Source organism: Marasmius oreades, chromosome 3 (assembly GCF_018924745.1).
Source record: "Marasmius oreades isolate 03SP1 chromosome 3, whole genome shotgun sequence".
Taxonomy (NCBI): Eukaryota; Fungi; Basidiomycota; class Agaricomycetes; order Agaricales; family Marasmiaceae; genus Marasmius; species Marasmius oreades.
In genome coordinates, this window is record NC_057325.1 from 3,911,178 (window position 1) to 3,930,043 (window position 18,866).

The 18,866-nt window shown below is 47.6% G+C and overlaps 4 protein-coding genes across 5 annotated transcripts; 2 read left to right on the forward strand and 2 right to left on the reverse strand.

Moving 5' to 3' along the window:
* Positions 1–2,480: 2,480 nt before the first annotated feature.
* On the forward strand, positions 2,481–4,054 carry E1B28_006645 (uncharacterized protein; the record flags this gene model as incomplete). Its single annotated transcript, XM_043151335.1, has 8 exons — positions 2,481–2,645; positions 2,696–2,824; positions 2,877–3,019; positions 3,083–3,154; positions 3,214–3,338; positions 3,398–3,498; positions 3,548–3,601; positions 3,662–4,054. 8 exons carry the CDS (start codon positions 2,481–2,483, stop codon positions 4,052–4,054), a joined length of 1,182 nt encoding a protein of 393 aa, XP_043012430.1.
* Positions 4,055–4,221: 167 nt separating this feature from the next.
* Positions 4,222–5,792, reverse strand: E1B28_006646 (uncharacterized protein; the record flags this gene model as incomplete). The annotated part of the gene is made up of 5 exons (XM_043151336.1): positions 4,222–4,414; positions 4,473–4,828; positions 4,886–5,389; positions 5,467–5,556; positions 5,613–5,792. 5 exons carry the CDS (start codon positions 5,790–5,792, stop codon positions 4,222–4,224), a joined length of 1,323 nt encoding a protein of 440 aa, XP_043012431.1.
* Positions 5,793–6,242: 450 nt separating this feature from the next.
* E1B28_006647 (uncharacterized protein) lies at positions 6,243–7,889 on the reverse strand (the record flags this gene model as incomplete). Its single annotated transcript, XM_043151337.1, has 1 exon — positions 6,243–7,889. One exon carries the CDS (start codon positions 7,887–7,889, stop codon positions 6,243–6,245), a length of 1,647 nt encoding a protein of 548 aa, XP_043012432.1.
* A 64-nt stretch (positions 7,890–7,953) lies between these two features.
* On the forward strand, positions 7,954–10,314 carry E1B28_006648 (uncharacterized protein). Of its 2 annotated transcripts, XM_043151339.1 has the most exons (11): positions 7,954–8,073; positions 8,144–8,192; positions 8,276–8,625; positions 8,690–8,775; positions 8,830–8,914; positions 8,973–9,290; positions 9,344–9,467; positions 9,525–9,541; positions 9,597–9,776; positions 9,827–10,185; positions 10,246–10,314. In XM_043151339.1, the coding sequence occupies exons 3-10, from the start codon at positions 8,536–8,538 to the stop codon at positions 9,854–9,856; spliced, it is 930 nt and encodes a 309-aa protein (XP_043012434.1). In that variant the 5' UTR covers positions 7,954–8,073; positions 8,144–8,192; positions 8,276–8,535; the 3' UTR covers positions 9,857–10,185; positions 10,246–10,314. The 2 variants fall into 2 exon arrangements, with proteins under 2 accessions (XP_043012434.1, XP_043012433.1); XM_043151338.1 differs by having other exon boundaries at positions 8,124–8,625; positions 9,525–9,776.
* Positions 10,315–18,866: the final 8,552 nt, after the last annotated feature.

Here is an 18,866-nt window from a genome sequence, read left to right on the forward strand (position 1 = left end):
TCGGAGGAAGTGGGTGGTCAGGTGAAGGAGCGTCGGTGTTGGTATCGGTAGTAGCGGTGGTGTTGGTAGTAGCAGTGTTTGTGGTGGCTGCAGCGGTCGTGGTATTGGTGGTGTGGTCATGAACATCGTCACGGAACAGCACTCCAGCATTCGTGATAAGATCCTCCATCAACGAATCCTTGAAATTCTGCACACCCAACAGCCCGTCTTTCGGTACATCGTCCTCAATACCAAATATAACGCCTCCAAAAACGATGGCAAGGTTCTTGGGGTCCATCTTATTCTTATCGAAACAACTTGCTACTCGGGAGAGATGTTCAACGAGGGCCTTAAGCGTCGCGAGATGGACGGGAGGCAGGCGGCGCATTTTTGCGCGTAAGAGGACAAAGTTGTTGGAGACGTGATCGGCTGGGAGGGCGTAAGAGGTTGAGGTATTTTGACATCTATGCTAGCACTGACCAAGATCTTCTGAATGTTGTATCCTCTCCTGCAATGAGAACCGAAACACGGGTTCGGGAAGTTCGCGTAGGTAAAGCTGTTCAAACTTGTTCAAGGTCTGCGGAGAGCAAAGAAAGGAAGAAAATCACCTTCAGAAGCGAAGCTACCGCAAAGATATCATCTTTTGGGCTGAACGAGAATGCTCGCTCGTCCTTCTCTAATTCGTGTTGCATCGATTGAACGATCGCGTGCCGGCCTGAAACCTATCGGACGGTAAGCAGAGCATACTTTGCGATCTATAGGACGGATCTCACGCGGTAGATTCCTTCTGCGTCCAATCCCCTCTTATCGATCTCTGCAATACATATCCGTATTATCTTGGGCACCTCCCCCTCCGGCAGGTTTTTCGTCGTTGCGTAATCCAACAAACTGAACCCAAAAATCAAATCACGGCACTCTCCGACAATACAGTTCTGATAAAGGACTGGATCAATTGTAGCTTTAGGTATGATTGAAGTGATTTTGGCCTTGTCCTTTTCAGGCGATATCTTGGAGGCGACTGAGTGTGCGTGGGAGTAGAGTTGTGTCTGGGTTGCGTAGGTTGCGCTGCAGGATTCGTTGATAAGAAAAAACAACGAGAAATAAAGGGTACCCACGTCATATTATCGGTGTACTTCTCTAGCAGCTTCTTGATCGTAGCTGCACCTTCTTCCACGAGCAAGACCACACTCTGTAACGTAGCTGAAATTTGAGGTGGTGCAATCGAGACAGCAATCAGATCTGAAGCGTACATTATACCCGCTCTCAAGCGTCCTTATCCTCCTTAACCTCAACGTCTCTAGCCAATGAACACCCTTCCGATACTCCTTATCAGCTTCATCAAGCTCTCTTTTCGCGCGAACAGTCCTCAATGCGTGGGTTTCCTTTCCCCCGCTACCCGCATTGACAGATCCACCCTTGTCCAGGAACCCAATGAGGTGATTGAGTTGTTTCTTTCCTTCTTTCGCAAGGTCCGAAAAGGCGGTTGCGGAAGAGCTGGGTGATCTGTTACGACCACTTGTGCCGCTTGACGGTCGACGATCGAGGGCGCGCAGAGGTTGAGGGGAGGTTACTGTTGGACGAGATGAAGGCTGAGAGGATTGTTTGAGACCTTGATAGTCTGGAGCAGAACCGGTTGGTGGTTGTGAAGTTGGGGCAACAACAGCTTTCTTCGATTCCTGTACAATGACTGGAGTTAGAAACAGCATTCCCTAGATGCTTTGAGCGCGTACCTCGACGTCCTGAGCTTTCCTTTGATATCTACTCTTCAGCTTTGGTAACGTAACCTCCGCATATTCTTGATACGCCAAGCCGGAGTCTTTCAAGTCCTCTTTGATACGCTTCCTCGTTCGTTCTTGGGTTTCCTATTGAGCACAAAATTGGTTGATAACACGCCCTACAAAAGATGCTGGATATACCTTGAAGTTCGTGAGAGGTTGTATGATATCTGCGATTAGTGTGGCGAGAAAAGCCTGTCTCGCGTGAACTTCTGCGTAACTTGAACAGATTAGAGCGCATGGAAGAATCAAACATGACGGTCACGGACCACGCTCTACATTCTCTCTAACCTCCGACCAGGCACTCCGTGTAGAATTGAGATCACTCCGATCATCGAGGAAAGAGTCGATAGATTTGATCTTCTTATGCAACTTGACGAGAGAATCAACGCTATTCAGGTGAGATGGTTGGGGAAAGTCCCTAAAGGATAGTAGGCGAGACTGACTATATTTCCTCGATTCGTTTACTACAAGTATCAGGGTAAATGGTAAACCGAGAGCGCGCGATTCATGGCCCACTCACCGCTCGATGAACAGACCTATGTAGCTATCGCTCAGAAACCGTAGCTGGACATCAAACAGGGGGAGTGGCCCGTGTGTTGCCGTTGCATAATCCGTGGACGGTCTTGAGGATGGCTCGCTCATGACCGCAAACTTTGACGGGGGGGAACAAGGGCAAAAGGTTTATGTAAGCCAGATATTAATCGCTCGCTAAGCCGCTTGGGCATGTCTTCCTCCTCGTACCAACCACCACGAAAGGCTCTTCTCTCGCCAACTCAATTGGAATGGTTCCAATCATCCGAAACACACAAGAGGATCACCACCTATATTGAAACCCTGAACGAAGCGGTTGTGGGCGCGAAACTGTCAGATCAATGTGAAGAGTCGGATGTAAGGCCAACCACTCTTGCGATTAGATAGTGTCTGACTTCAATTATTAGGGGGTAAAGGCGGTGTTGAATGCACTTTCAAGGGTGGAAGAGATTGCCAGAGATACGCCCGCTGTCGAGAACTCTGCATCAAGATTCGGAAATCCGGCGTTTAGGACGTTCTACGACAAAGTTCAAAAGGTGCGTGATCTGAGTGTGACGGAGAGCATCAATCAAATAACTTGCCATATAGGCTTCCGAGAGTCTACACGCTGAGATTCCGGGTCTACCAGCAGAGTCAATACCGGAAATTTCTGTCTACTTCAACGAAGCCTGGGGAAGTCGATCGCGAATTGACTATGGTAGCGGAATGGAGCTTAACTTCCTGTGTTGGATGTACGTATCGCAATAGTTTCGATTCTTATTGACTAACTCGGGGTTCTTTTTTGAATTTTGCAGAATATGCCTCGAACGCTTTGGTGTGGTCAAGGAAACTGACCACAAGGCGTTAGTAATCAAAGTCTTTTGGAAGTGAGCTTTCAACCCGCTGAATTCGCTTGTTGCTAGTCTGAAGAAGAGCCTCCCTACAGATATATCGGCGTGATGCGTGTCTTACAGTCAACCTATTGGCTCGAACCAGCGGGATCTCATGGCGTATGGGGCTTGGACGACTACCATTTTTTGCCATTCTTATGGGGATCCGCACAGCTGAGAGGTGCATTTTCTTAGTTTTAGTGCATGTGCAATCCGACATGGCTGATCTGAATGTCACAGGTCACAAGTACATTCGACCAAAAGCCATTCATGACGCCGAAGTTGTCGAAGAATACGCGAAGCAATACATCTACTTCGCTTGCATCCAGTTCATCAATTCTGTAAGCTGTTTCTTCGAGCTCTCCATCGTCGTGTTAAATCGTGTTCTAGATCAAAACCGCCTCGCTACGTTGGCATTCACCCATGTTGGATGATATCTCTGCGGTAAGCTACCCGTTCTCCGATATACTCCACAATTCACTCTTGATGGGTCTCTCTCTGCAGGTTAAAACATGGGACAAAGTTAATTCGGGAATGATCAAAATGTACCGCGCAGAAGTACTCAACAAACTCCCCGTCATGCAGCATTTTCTCTTCGGATCTATCCTACCTTACGACGGCCCTCCACCTCTCGAGGCAGGAAGTGACCCTCACTCGTGTGAGGGACATGCCCACTCACATGTCGTTAGCGGTAAAATCATAACTGGGAAGCTTATCAATGGTGGAGATTTAGGTGGAGATTTAGGTGGAGCAGGTCAGCGGGAGGTGGGATGGGGTGATTGTTGTGGTATACCTGTACCGTCCGTGTTTGGGGCAGCACAGGCCGAGAAGGATAAGCTGAAAAAACCAGGGGAGAGGCTTTCAGGACCGGGCATTAGACCAGTACCCTTTGACTGATGTATGAGACACTACGGGGGCTATGAAGATGATAAGTATGTATTGTTTATGTCGTATGACCGCTGCTCATTTAGACAACCACACGCCCGTCCACTAAATGACCCACATGCTACGAAGTCGACTTGTTTGGGAATGGTATGAGTACTGAGAACAAACTGAGTGAATGTCTACTTCCCCTTCCCGCCTGCTTTGGCTTTACCTTTCCCAAAGGCCTTGCCTTCAAATCCAGGCCGTGCCTTATTCTTTATCTTCACACCTTTTCGTTTGTCATTCCTACGCTCGTTCCGAGAAGCGATATTATCAGCACGCTTTTTCTGCTTGGCGGCCGTCGACGCAGCCAGTTGTTCTTTTCGCTCATCCCTAGAAAAACCAATGTCGATAAAAGAGGTTGATTCGAACAAACGTTGTAATGACTCACCAAGTTTTCTTGGTCTTTGCTTTTTCCTTCTCTTTCCTCTTGGCCGCCTTCTTCAACCGTGCTTCATCATCCTTCACTTTGACACCCTCCAGTCGCGCTTCGGCTTTCTCAAACCGTTCCTTTTCCTCAACAGCTTTCCGTTTCTCCTCAGGTAACGAAGCCAACTTTTCTTTCCGAGCAGCAAGCTGAGAAAGGGCTTGGTGAGGGTCAGAGGTGGTCTTGAGTCGAGCGTTTTTCGGGTTGGATGGACCAGCACCGTTTGGTTGGGATATCGAGGAAAATGCAACAGTGGTAAGTTTCGAGTGGGGGTTGTATGAGAGGACGGAGGGCTTAGGGTCCGGTACGAGAAGTTGTGTCTACCCGGTACATCGATTTCAGTTCATGGTGAAAAAAATAAGGATGAAAGAACGAACCTTGGTAGGTTTAGGTTGCACCGCCTGTACTTTATCGTTCTGCTGTTTCTCCTTTGCTTTTTTACCCTTCATCTCTTCTTCCCTCTTCTTCTTTTCCCTCGTTTCCTTCCGTCTCCGTTCCCGCATCGCTGCTCTCTGTCGTCTCCGCTCTTCAAGAAGCTCGTCCCTATCGCCCGCTTGTCCATTCGGTCGCTGAGCATTCCCTCGCCTTAGTGAAGCCATTTTCGCATGAAGCTTTTCCCGTAGAGATGCTATATCGCTTGTGGGCGCCATAGGTACGAGAGGTGCGTCGACTACATCCATTTTATCGACTTCTTCTTCATCCACTCCCGAGTCGTCGTCGTCCATCTGAATATCGACGTCGAAAGCAACGTCATCATCATCTCCACCGTCTTCTTCCTCGTCGCTGAGAGCTTTCCGTTTGCCTTTGCCTTTTGCCTGTCTCTGAGCTTCAGCTGTCTCGTTTTGCAAGTCGACTATCGTTTTTTGGTTCGCTGGATCGAGCTAGGAAAAAGGGTGTTTTTTGTGTAATGGTTGTGAGATGCAGTACAACGTAGATCGACAGTTCTGAACGGACATACCTTTTCCTTCCTAGCCTTTTTCGACGCTTCTTTGATAGCCTGCTTGGGAGCCTTTTGATTTTTACTATTCTTCTGAAATTTTGACGCAATCTGGGGGAAACCCATTTCAGGATGATTATTGTTTGTCCGTTGTCAAAAAAAGCCACCTGTTCGTCCGTGAGATTCTGGACAAGATAGAATTTTGCTGGTATAAGCTTCAAGAGTGATTCGAACGTCTCATTGTGTTTTTCTAGCGAGGCTCTCAGCGTTGGAAGTGGTGTAGTTGAGGTCATCGTGGTAGAGAGGGCAGAGACGCGAGGACGAATGTGCTTCACACGCTCGGTCATCTATTAGGCTCGATTTTATCGGCGCCGTTTCCAACGCCATTCTTCGGTCAACCGAATGCCGAGAGGGCGGAAAATGTGTAGATGTGTGGACAACCATCAAGATACAATTCATACTAATTACGAGTTTCGCAGTCCATGTCATACCAAGGACCTCTGGTACTCCCAACCTTCCAGTTCCTTGCCCATCACCAATCATACTAACCCGCTCTATCGCGAGGCTACCAACTGACCAAGGCTCAATCGGGTTCCTGCGAGGGGCTGCCAAGATTCACGACGTAGGCGTTACGCCAATCGCATAAGTAAACGGATTTTCAAGAAAAGCAGTTATCACTTCAGATGAAGAAACACTGATTAGCACTCGATGGACAAGGCCAACAGTAAAACGACTGACGTCGCAAAGCGAACTGTTTTTGAAATTACGCCTTGTTGCATCCAACCGCGTTCATCTCGTCACCAGTAAATGGATGTCGTGAACGAACGATGGATCCGCACCCCTGCGTCTCTAAAACACCACAACGAATCGTAATCCGACAAATCCGGTTCCTGTTCGATTACCCCTGAGACCACGACTATGAGGGTGAATGCGCGTATAGTAGGAAGCCTCGATGCAAGCGCCCGTTCGAGAATTCGTCGAGTATCAGGTTCGAGTGGAAAAGCGGTGAAGGAGAGGTCAGCTAGTTGAGGAAGGAGAGTGCGGGGTTTGTACCCTGTGTCAATGACGAGGTTTTCCAAGAACCTTTTTGTGACAATTTTGTTCTTGCGTGGCTGCAGTGTGAAGTCCTCGCTATACAAAGTTTCGCATTCTTCGACGGAGAGCTCAGTAAGCGTTGGCATGAGGATAAGGAGGTTGACTATCTCTGAGTCGGAGAGGGTAGCCGACGCTAACGAGAATGATGTGATGAAACACGATGAACGAAGAAGGAACGTTGCCATAACATCTGGGACCCAGTGTGTCGAATGGGAACAAACACCAATTTTGAGGAACGATAGAGACGGGAGGGTGAAGGATTGAAATAAGGACGATGCATGGTCCTTCCAACCTTCAACAGACATGGAACGCAGTTCCGGAAGAGTGACAGCTTGAAAGGGGTCAGTCTCTAATAAATCGTTTACGCGGCTCAGCTCCACTTCCTGAATATTGGTACAAAGTGCCATGATTTGTACCGCATGCGAGGACTGGCAGTCTAATAGCTCTAATGATCGAATCTGTGACCATGGAAAATTGTACGTGAATTCGGGGTTGAGGCGAAACCCGCGATATATGTTGAGGGAGCTGAGGGAGGTACATTCGCTGAAGAGGGCAAAATCAGAGGCAATCAAACTTGATTCTTCGCTGTTCCAACTTCCAAAATCCAGGTGCAAGTGTTGCAAGGTTGAGAGACGTCCTCGAAGACGTCGAAATGGGGATGGTAGTTCGCTAAGGTGAGAACACCCTCCCCCGGGGAATGTCAAACTCCGCCAGCGATTAGATTCATGCAAAAGGCAGTTAAGCTCAGCCTCGAGAGCACGTATGTGTGATTCGTGGTAGAATTCACTAAATTCCAGGTGCAATGGTCCCTCCTTCGATCGTTCCATAAATATTTCGAGTAGATGGGACAAATCATGGCCGAACGAGGAACCCTCACTGCGAGGATACCAATCACCGATACAAATGGAAATCGTCCACCACAGGCGGGGTACGGCCAAAGTAATCTCTCTCCAGCGTCCACATACAGCAGACAGGGTAATGACGGCCGGTGGATTTGTTTTTGACAAGAGATTTTCTTCGCAGCAGAACGAGAAGATATGGGTCAATATCTCCGGTGGCATACGATGAATCGGTGATAACAATGTCCGATATTTCGCCACAGTCGCCTCTAAGGCATCCCTTCTCGTCTCTAACACAATGATAGTTGTCTTCAATTGATTAATCGAAGCCCGGTATGCTCTCAAATCGGTTTCTGCCTCAACAAGGGTTTGGCAAAGAGTTCGTCGTTGAGAGTGAGAGATGGTTTGACGAAAGAGATGTTGAGTCGCGGAGAAGCGGTTGGGTAGAGGTTCTGGAGGAGCGAACGATGCTGGTGGTGCATCATGGCTATGATGTGTGGCATTGGACATCGTAGTTAAAAGTTTGAGGTGAACCAGTGGGTGTCGCGAACCGGTAATGTAATGTACTCCCACGCAACACGAGTCTGACATTGGACTTCTCCAGCTCATTATTCCGTAGTTCAGATATCACAGATGAATCTTCCCTCTAAACTTTGATGCAGGTCGTGTTACGCTATACTTGACCGTACCACTGGTAAGGGAGTTCAACACATGTACACATCGATGACCATTGATGACAACTAGTGAATCTCAATACTTTGCAGTGAGCGGTTTCTTTTTGCAGAATAAGGAGAATCTATCAGTTTCGGCCAGGTAATCTCTCAGGTCGGCTTTTGCTTCGACGAGATGTTTTGTCCTTTATGAAATGGTTCGACTAAAGAGATGTTGATTCGCAGGAGTGGAGGAGACTGCAGTGGAGGTTCTAACATGTGCACCTGACTCACCGTCAAATATAGATTCCTCACACGCTTCACACACCCTTACTCGCAACTTATACGGGCCGACAACAATTATTTTTCTTACTCAGAATCATACGGTATACCCGCTTGTATCGAGTCTCGTGCTGGAGATTATTTTCCACAAGCTGGAGACGGTGAGAAATGTCTTTGACACATCTTGCCTTGATACTCTCACCTGCTGGAGGATACTGGATACCATGGTTTACGACGTTAACCTGCAAGAGCAACACGCTAGCAACTTGTTTGACCTACGTGGGGTGGTCGCTGTTGTAACGGGAGGAGGAAGCGTCAGTCTGTCATTTACTTTTCATATCGACTTCAGGCTCACGGTTGGCATAATGATCATGGCAGGGTATCGGGCTAATGATCGGCTCAACCTTGTTAACCAACGGCGCAACAGTCTACATCATTGGACCGGGGCAATCAAATTTAGATAGGTCGAGTCACCTTTAAGTCAACTTTGAAGCCCTCATCCCGACATTCCTAGACAGGATCGCGAGGATATACAACGAAGCAGCTGAAAAGATTCCAGGAGGAGGTAGGATGATCGGTTTGGAGGGTGATATTAGCTTGAAAGTGCGTATTAACATCAGATTTTTCAATCAATGCCTGCTCATTACCTTTCACTAATCAGTCCGAAGCCAAACGACTTGCTGAAGAAATCGGCTCTCGAGAGCCGTACGTCACAGTCCTCTTCAACAACGCCGGAATCATGGCCGGAAATTTCGTACCACCCACCATCCCCAGCTCATCAGCCTATGTTTCAGCGTTTTTTGATGCTATCAAACAGGAAGATTTTAACAACGTTTTGAACACCAATTCTGTAAGCGCATACTGGATGACATTTGCGTTCCTTCCTCTGTTGGAGAAATGGAAGAATTCGACGGAACAAGTTACAAAAAAATTTGTTCCGCAAGTGATCATGACTAGTAGCATGAATGGTTGGACCAAGGTCAGTTTGTCGAAATGACTACCGTCCCTCGCTAACGTATACCGAACATTTAGGACTCTGCCACCTCTGGATGGTCATACCCTTATTTATTCTCCAAGAGCGCCATTGGACACGCAACATCAACTCTCGCTCATGAACTCCTTCCATTAGGTATCCGCGTGAACGGAATCGCTCCAGGTAAGCTCGTGCCGACGAAACGGGCATTTTTGAAACCTAACGAGTGATACTTTCCAGGTCTATTCGCTACAGAAGTATGTTCTAGGACTGTAACAGGCGGAACCCTTGAGTTCACGAAACGCGTACTAGATGACAGCTTCCGGTTTGTCCAACAAAGCCGGGGTCTCTGTCCTCCCTCCCGATAAGAAAATCGGGTTCGAAGTTCCAGCTTTGAAGACTGGTGGTACCAGACGGGACGTTGGCGCACTTGCCCTGTGTTTGGTAGCGAATTGGTATATCAATGGCGAGACAGTCTTGATTGACGGAGGAGTGAGTCTTTCGAGCTTCTTGTCACTAGGAACGTCCTGACGTTCTTTCAGACACTCCTGAAACATCCTTCCTCCTATTGAATCTTGACTTGAAGATGGGACTACGAACAATAGGTGACAGTTGTAAGTCGACTATGTACGTTGTACAAACAACTACTCGTACTCCAACGCGAGTCGCCGAGCAATCTTGGATATTTCAACTTCACTCGGGGTTTGCATGTGAAGTCTTGGTCGAACTTCAATTTGGATGGCCCCAGTTGTCCTTACATTGAGTGAATCTTGACCACCTGTACTGGTTCCTCCGTCGATCTGGGCCCATCGCGATAACAAGAAACGGAGTACCTCAAAATTGAAAAATTCCTGCAGATTTCAGAGCAGTAGGGGAATTATGTGCTAGGCTATCGTCGAAGGTGCCTACTTTCTATCGCTACTGTCACTGAAGTGAGCAATCTTAATCGGACCGCGTGTAGTGCATGTTTCTCCCCCGCAAAAGAAAAGAGAACTTTGCGAGCTTACCAGACATTATTCATCATCTTCGCATGTACTACTCTAGCCTTCGGGCCTGTAGGAAAGGGAGAACAAAGGAGAACAAGTAAAACAGCCCCCCCCCAAGTTATCTCCGTCAGAGTCACCTCGGAATTCCCTAAAATGTAGAGACTTGCAATAAAGGTTCAAACCTGTTCGAACTTCAGTACACATACTTCATATCCTTATATCCTTATATTATGGGAGAAGTGTCGCGATTATCTTGAAAAAATGATCTATGCGACAGGACCGGGGTAAATTAAAGCGGAGATTGAAATTTGCCATGTGCACGAGTCCCCTCCCTCTGAGTCTGAGGTACAGTAGACGACCAACCCCACGTGGCATCCGTCACGCGTCACCGTTTCACCAAATCGGGTAATCGGGGTGCCCACTCAATGCCCTTTCATCTTTCTACTTCACTACACATTGTTTTCACTAAAGTTCTTCTGGAGAATCATGCTAAATAGTACTATATAGCTGCTTCCAAAGTGGTATGACATTGCAATTTAATCTCAAGTCTCTGATATACTTTTAATGAATTTAGCCATGGTTTCTAAGGCTTATGAAAGTTTACCAGTGCCCCAATTCCTCGAAATCCTCCAAATAGTCATTGGAGATCTCCAAGACACATTCATCTCTTCTCTGAACCACTTTTCCAGGTCCTCCAAGGTTGGCATGATGTGTAAGGTGTGCTTTTGTTGTGGCTGGCATCAGAAATCACCATGCTGGGCTAAAAACTGTATCAGGAGGCCAAGATCAGAACCTTTAATTGATTTTTTTGACACAACTTACTGTTCTGACTCAACTCTATAGATCTCCAGAAGCAAATTTAACATTTTGTATCTGGTCGACGAACAATAGTGGTGGAAGAGGTAAAAGTACGGGACTTGGATATAAAAGGGTCATCACACTTGATCATGTGGGTTGGTGAATTATTAATGTCGTCTACCTTACCATAGTACTTTTTATGTTTCTGTTGATTCCTACTGTGACTGACATCTATATTCAGCTGTTATTAGGTAATTTCTATGTTCCCACACTCCTTTTTTATAATAGTTGTCATCTCTCACTGTTCAGTTCTGTTTCTTTGGCCCTTCCCCTTCCCTTCTTGAACTGTACCAACTTGGTAGGTTTTCCCACAGGTTGCAGGTTTTTCTGTGCATGGGACAGGGGTGGAATGGGGTCAGCCACCTGTACAAAGTCCTGTACATCAGAAAAAACCTACTTTACTAATTAGTATGAATTAGTACTAATTAGTAGTAATTCATACTAATGTAAAACTAATTGGAACTAATTGGAACTAATTGAATACTAATTGCTACTAATTACTACTAATCACTAATTGGCACTAATTGGCACTAATTGATGTTAATTGATGTTAATTCCTGCGAAACTTATCACACAGAAATGAAGGGGGAAAAACATAATCATATTAGAATATAGTGTAGTAACCATTTCTATCACTGAAAGCATTTACAAAGAAAGTAGAACACTGATCTAAAACAGTACTCGAGGTCCATTCCGGTGGTACAACTGGGCCAAATCTAGGATATAAGTGAACACTACGTCTAAATGACCAGACCGGAACAATGCTGGCATCACGATAACCACTGACACCGTCAACAGAAGGGGAGATTTTGTAAAGTCCATGAGATGGTTCAGGTCTGCGAGGGAAAGTAGTAAACCACTCAACGTATGCGAGATGGTCTGCTACATTTTCCTGCTCATCAGCCTGGAAGAGCAGGTTCTTATGGTTATCAGATAGAGTAAACAGGACGCGAACACGGCCAACACGATAACCTGTACAAAAAGTCAGTTCACGGCACTGGGCAGAAACAACGAAACAAACCTTTGATACCTAGTGCTTGTCCTTCTTTAACATTTACCAGAACCGTATCAAACCGTCCTGGTACAACATGTTCACGCTTATTCTTACGGGAAGGGTTGATATGGGCGCTGTCGACTACAATAGAAGCTGCTGTATTTGTGTTATATATGTCGGGAGTAGTCCACTTAACACGGTGCCATACAGATACTCGCGTGAAAGGTATGTATAAATTTTGTGACTCCTGGATGAGGGCTCGTGTAGTGAGCTCAGGTCCACGTATGCTGGTAACATAACGAGCCAGAGCGTCCTTGAAGTGGACGGCACCGTAAGCTGATGCCAGGATCTCAAACGAGACAGCCTTTCTGGTAGGATGTCTCGTCATTTTCATTGTGCGTTCGAATGTCACTCCGGGCGTAACATCGTATAGTAGAGGGGGTGATGCGGTGCCGGATAATTTGTGTTGGATGTACTTGATATGGCGGTGGAGCTTTTCGCGGCGGTCCAACCAAAGAACCATCTGAGGGAGCTCATCGCGATGGTTGGTTGCACGGTAAGCATTTTTGGCAAGGTCAATGTGTAGTCGTTCAGTGTATTCAGTGTTGTAATTGTCGGCAGTACCAAAATTCTGGATATGGACATCATAGTGCTGGCATCCATGCAGCTTGGGAATCTTGAAGCCGGTGCATGCTCCTAGCTCAACAAATATATCTTTATTGATGTGAAAACGGGTGAGGGCCTGTTTGAGGAGTTTAAGGGTGTCGGTAGTATGAAGAGGGTACTGGGCAAGGTATACGAAATCCAACATACCCCGAACAGCCCCACAAAGGCGAGAAGATGAAGCGGCGCCATGGAGTCGAACATCAATAACGAGCCCTAAAAGAAGTCGGCCAATCATCTGGTGCTCTGTTCCTGTGACGCGGGAGAGCCCGGATATCCCTCGCATGAAAAGTCATATGTTGTGGTTGGGTGGGAATCGTCGACAACGAGCATCTATCTCGGCTGCACCAACAATATTAATCAACCAAGCAACAAGATGCTTGATGAGACCTTGATAGAGCTGGTGGAGGATATCAGGAGTGATTGATTGGAAGATGTTGGTATAGGGTAAGTCTTTCCAGAACGGTTCCGCGATCGGCTTCATTCCATGTGCTTTACATTGGCGATGAAACTCGGTCGGACCGTGGGCAATGGATTCGAGGACATGGAGAGCGTCTTGAAGATCTAGAAAGGGTCCGTTCATGCCGTCGTCGCCCAGTTGTTCGGGTTCCGTTGGGCAGAGTGCAGGGCAACGGTTGCTTTTGGCTATCGTTGTTAGAGTCTGCTCTGGATAATCGGCAACGTAGACAGCTAGAATGGGGTGACCACGCCGAGATACACCCTTCCCGTCAGTGACTGCCACACCATGCAGCCCTGCTTCTTTCAAAGGGGAAAGGATGTGTCGCATGCAGGAATGAAAAAGATTGGCGAGAGCGCGTCGGCGCGCAGACTTGTTGGTCATATGGCTGAGCTTGGAGGTGGGGAGATAGGCGAGAAGCACATATGCACCATGGGATGGTTTTCGACGAATTTCCTTTGGTATATTTCCGATACTCATGTATACAGGATAAGCTGTCTTATTACCGAATACTGTAAGTTGCGTTTTGTCAGAGGATACGATAAGGGGTATGATTGTTGCGCCAGGATGTGTTTTCTCAATTTCCTTCTAAACAGAATGAATGTGAGTCTTATGTGACCAAGTTTCAGGTATTTACAATGTAGAAATCACCTGAGTAGACCACCACCATCGTCCTGTATGCATACTATGGTACAGTCTTGTCTGACAGGTGTTGTCGGTATAGTGTCGTTCGGGGCAGACAATAAGGTATGAACTCAAGTCCGGGTCTCTCCAGAGTGCTCTGATACATTCTATAACATCTCTGTAATAGAACTCGAATGCCTCGTTGGCTACAACAACCTCTTCGCGTTTGAAGGGAGGGCGGCCGGGTAGTTGAGTATCGATGATTTTGTTCAGTTCTTGCGTTGTCTTGAACGATAAGCTGAGTGCCTCTACCACCTAAGCAGATAGATTAACATAATGAAGGAGACCTATGCAAAGAAAGAAATGTACCCCTGGAATTTTCAAGAACTCGTTAAATGCATTAGAGCCGGGCCCGCGTAGCTTCGCCCATCTACCGACCTCCCAGTCAATTTCAGAGACAAACGGTCGCCAAAACGCTGTCCCACCACCCAATTTCCGCCGATAGTGAATGTTCGCTTCCTCGGAGTTTCCCTCCAACGGGTGTCCTGCGTGGCCTGGAAACGGGACAATGAACGGGGGTTGGCGAAGGCGATCTTCGATCTTCAATCGTTGTGTAGTTTCAGGTAATGGGGTCGCCTCATCATCTGAGTCGGTAAGTCGTTCGTCGATGATCACATCTTCATCGTCTTCATCGCTCTGTCCCTCTCGGGTGGGTTCCCAATCATGCTCGTGCATCGCATTCACCTCATCCTCATCAAAGTCATCCAAGCCATGTTGTCCAAGTTCTTCTTCTTCTTCATCTTCGGCGCAACTGCTTCTGCCGTCATTGTTATCCACAGTATGGGTCAACCAATCTCCGCCATCTTCATCGTGAGCGTCCTCGTCGGTCATTGCATCTGCCGCTTGACCCAAGTCCTGCATAGTGTAGTCTGTTCCGAAGAAATCCCCACCGAAATGTACCGGTTCACTGTCAAAGTCAAAAGAATGTAGATTGTCGATAGAGTAGGGTATTGCAAAGTCATCTGGAAGTTCAATATCGTCGGAAAAGGCAGGGGGGGTCGGGATTCCACTCAGGGAGTTACCATAGTCGATGCAGAGGGGATTCGTCGTTTGATTGAAGTGGTGGTGTAGGCCGGCTGAGGTGAATTCTCCACCACAACCTTCGCAAAATTGAGGCATATCGATGCCGCCGAGATACCTCCCTCCACAGACAGAGGAAGATAAACCGTTGAACAAGCTATATCGACTAGATACCTCCCTCCACAGAGTATACTGTTGACCCACCTCCTAACGGCAGACGTAGGGAGGCCGGTCAACAGCATGGGGGTCGTTGTGGTAGTTAAGTAAAACACATTGTCACATGAAGTAACGGAGTCACATTGAGTTACGTAGTCACACTGAGTAACAGAGTCACATCAAGTAACTGCGTCACAAAGTGTCGCAACTCTCAGTCACACCTGTTCTCCTCCCACCACCATCATCGTCATCCAACCTCCTTCCCTCTATTCCTAGCTGTAGGATAGAGGCTTAGGGGGTTGTTCTATCTTCATTCCTGGATGTAGGAGTGCGATAGTCGGACGGTCTCAGCCTTATTGACCCTGGATGGATGCCTCGTTTTCAATCGCTTAGATCCCCCACGATTATGGTTCTCCTTGCGCTTTTTGACTTCTCAGGTTCGCGAAACAATGATTGTCGACATCTTCAGTACCCGGAACAGTGGTTATTTCTAGGAGACATTCAGAACGAACCGGCTTCAGCTTCTGCACGATCCAAACTTTCTTTTATTATGCCTGTACCAGATAGCCCTCCACTGTCGGACGAAGTGGATGAACAGATAGATTATTGGTATTCGAATAACATAGTAAGTGTGTTTTGAATGTATATAACAACAAGCACTAAAAATCATCGTGTATAGCCCGCATCGCCAGCCATTTTCATCTCGGGTGATGGAGTACTATTCTCCGTACCTGTGCCCACCATACACCGACGGTATCCGCATAGCTACATGTGTAGCTCCAATCCACATGCAACTCTGGTGCTTGCCAAAATGACGCCTCCGGTCGACGTAGAACACGAGCGAGTCGGCTACAACTTGTATTTCTTCCGTCAAGATGAGAACAACCCCTTCCTTCCAAATCCCTACATTGAGTGTTTTCTGCGTGAATTCGCCGACCAGGATAATCCGAGCCAGTCATCGATCCCATCTTACGCATACGAGCGTCGTCCTTGGCGTGGACCCATCTTTGCGATCTGGGAGAATGCCAGCAATGAAAACTGGGTGTGGCCGCTTAGAGTTAGTGAACTGAAGAGGTGTGTCTGTTATTTCCGTCATGTTATCGTTATACTGATCACTACTTATAGTGATCTTCACTTGCACTACGAGATCCTACTCAGTGTCTAGCGGCTGAGGGTGGAGGGTCACACTAATCTGTAATTGTCGTGTAGGTGTATATCTACAACAGAATGATCTACGCAATGCAACTCTCCTACATATCAACAGAGTATTCCTCTAGAACATGCCTCCAACATGACCCTGATACATGGCCATTGAATCGTACGGATCAACTCCCATATACTGGTCATCGGCCGGTTTACGTTTGGTGGGCGTTCGTGGTTGCCCGAGTCCATATGATCGTTGTTTGGTAGGAGTGGCGGGTTCTACACATCTGTCAGGGCGAAACCTCTGGGTGTCAAACGTGTACACACCCTGTTGTTCCCGTTGATGGCTTGTAAGGAATTTCCATGGGCTCGGAAAATCATAGGATTCGTTTGGGATGTCGATGTTATCCACCCCGCTTTCCGAGACTTGCGTGACTGCGATGCTCTTCATGAAAGTTGAACATGTAGGGCACTTATGGTCACCGACGGTATCCCTGTGTTCCATCCAGTCACAATCCTGTGGTTTGTCCTCGATGGGATCGCTCTCTGGCTCGGTGATACTGTCAAAGTCGCCGATGGGATCGCTCTCTGGCTCAGTGATGCTCTCGAAGTTGGCAGGGTTGTCATCGGTTGGAGAAGGAGACTGCATGGTCGGTAGCAGTCTCACAATCTATATAGATAGTTTTAGTCCGTACTACGGTAATACTTTGTCACCTACGAATGGCTGGTTGAAGCGGGCGGCATCTATTCCCATCGTTATGAGGGGCTGTGGATCCCCGTCGTGATCGACACAATTGGGTGGGCAGATTTTGATATCGATATGCATATCCGTCGCTCTGCGGAGGACGGTATACAGCGTTCCGTGAGGTGGAGGCATAGCACAACAATAAGGAAGCGCCGGCTCCGGCGCTTCCTTATATGGATGACGCGTCAAAAGTCACATGTCTTATCGTTGGTCTCTCCTGTACCCCCACCACTCTCTCCATACACTTCACTCCTTATCACGTATACTTCGCCTAGCTGTAGGTGTGAGTTTTCAGACTTAGCAGTTCAATTGACGAACATCCATTGTGCGATCAAGACAAGATCATGGCTTGTACAGACTTCGTAAGTATGAAAACACGCTACATAGCAACTGTAAAAGCTGATATGTACCCACCGTAGATTTCCACCCAGCCTAACATCACACTGCACGAGCCTTCTACGCGTGTGTACGGCAAGCACACTCACTTGGTCGCGAATGGACGCCTGTTCACCGTCATCAGCCGCTTTCGTAAAACATCCCCTTCTCATTTACCTTCGCACAATGCCCTCCATTTCTCCAACCCGACCCACCGCGCCCTTGTCCACCTCAAGGAGTTCAACTGGATTCACAAATCCCATCCCTTCCTGCCACTTGTACCTCAGTGGAATGTCTTCAAAGGCTCGCTTTTCAGCTGCCTTGACCACAAAGATGATAGTTTTCCTTATGTTCGCCAGGCTGCTGGCGGACGTAGGTTTTTTCTTGCTAGAGATGTCATGCATGCATGGGACCAGCTAGAGAAACATCTTCGAAAGCTGGTGCTCGCTTTGCTGGCAGAGGGAAAGCCGGATGCGTCCTTGATCGACCCGACTATCTCTCTATGGACATATCCAGCGTCATATGGATATCACCATGGTCATGACTCGCTCGCGTTACTTCAAAAAGCCGCACAGAATTCCAGGGATGCCTTCTTACCGTTAATTGCCGCAGGAACACTTGGTCTGCAGTGGATAAAGCGCAAAGAAAGGCTTCATCTAGATTACAGTTGGCGAGAACATTTACAAACTAACAACGGCATACATCCTGAGTGGTTTGGGGCGTTTGAGAGATCGTACGCCAACGACAAGGACGTTCTGCGAACAGGTGGTATAATCGAGGCCACACATCCCACCACGCCTTTGTTGTTGTCCTTTTACCGGCAGCTGAACGTGCCACTGTGTGTTCACTGGGGTGAAATTTCGGACTTGAACGCAGTTAGCAAGGGTAAATACAACGAGACAGGAACGAGTATCTTGAAAGATGGTGTATGGTCTGTTTACCGCCACAAATTTGAGAGTCTGGTAGATGTTTTCCCTTCAAACGATGAGTTCTGGAGACTGTTCAAGGGCCAAAACGATGTCCCCTCGTTGGTACTTGAAGAAACACGTTCCGTCGAGCATACGGCGTTCACAGACCCTGCTGGACACGAATATGCACCTTATCAGAGCTACTTCAACGTACCCGATTTAGAGTCGCCTAATGTTGAGAAAAACTCCGGTCAGCGGCCTGGCGAGACTTGGCGTGCGTTCTTTGCGAGCCGAGAGGCGAGAAATCGGGAACGAATGGCGTTGGAAACGCCCGGTCAGCGACAGGCCCGCGAGAATCGTGAACGAGAGGCTGCCAAATTTCACGCACCTGGTCGCAAAGGTGCTGTATGTTGGTATTGGGATAATCGGAGCGGGTTCAGAGTGAGGACATGTCTCACTCGCGGGCAAGTAGAGAGCGAGTGGGATCGTCTTTCGAATGAGCAAAAGAGGTACGACGGGTTCTCGAACACCTGGGATCTCTGTAGCGATTTTGGGGATTTCGATCCCGACTCGGACGAAGATTGGGAGGTCGA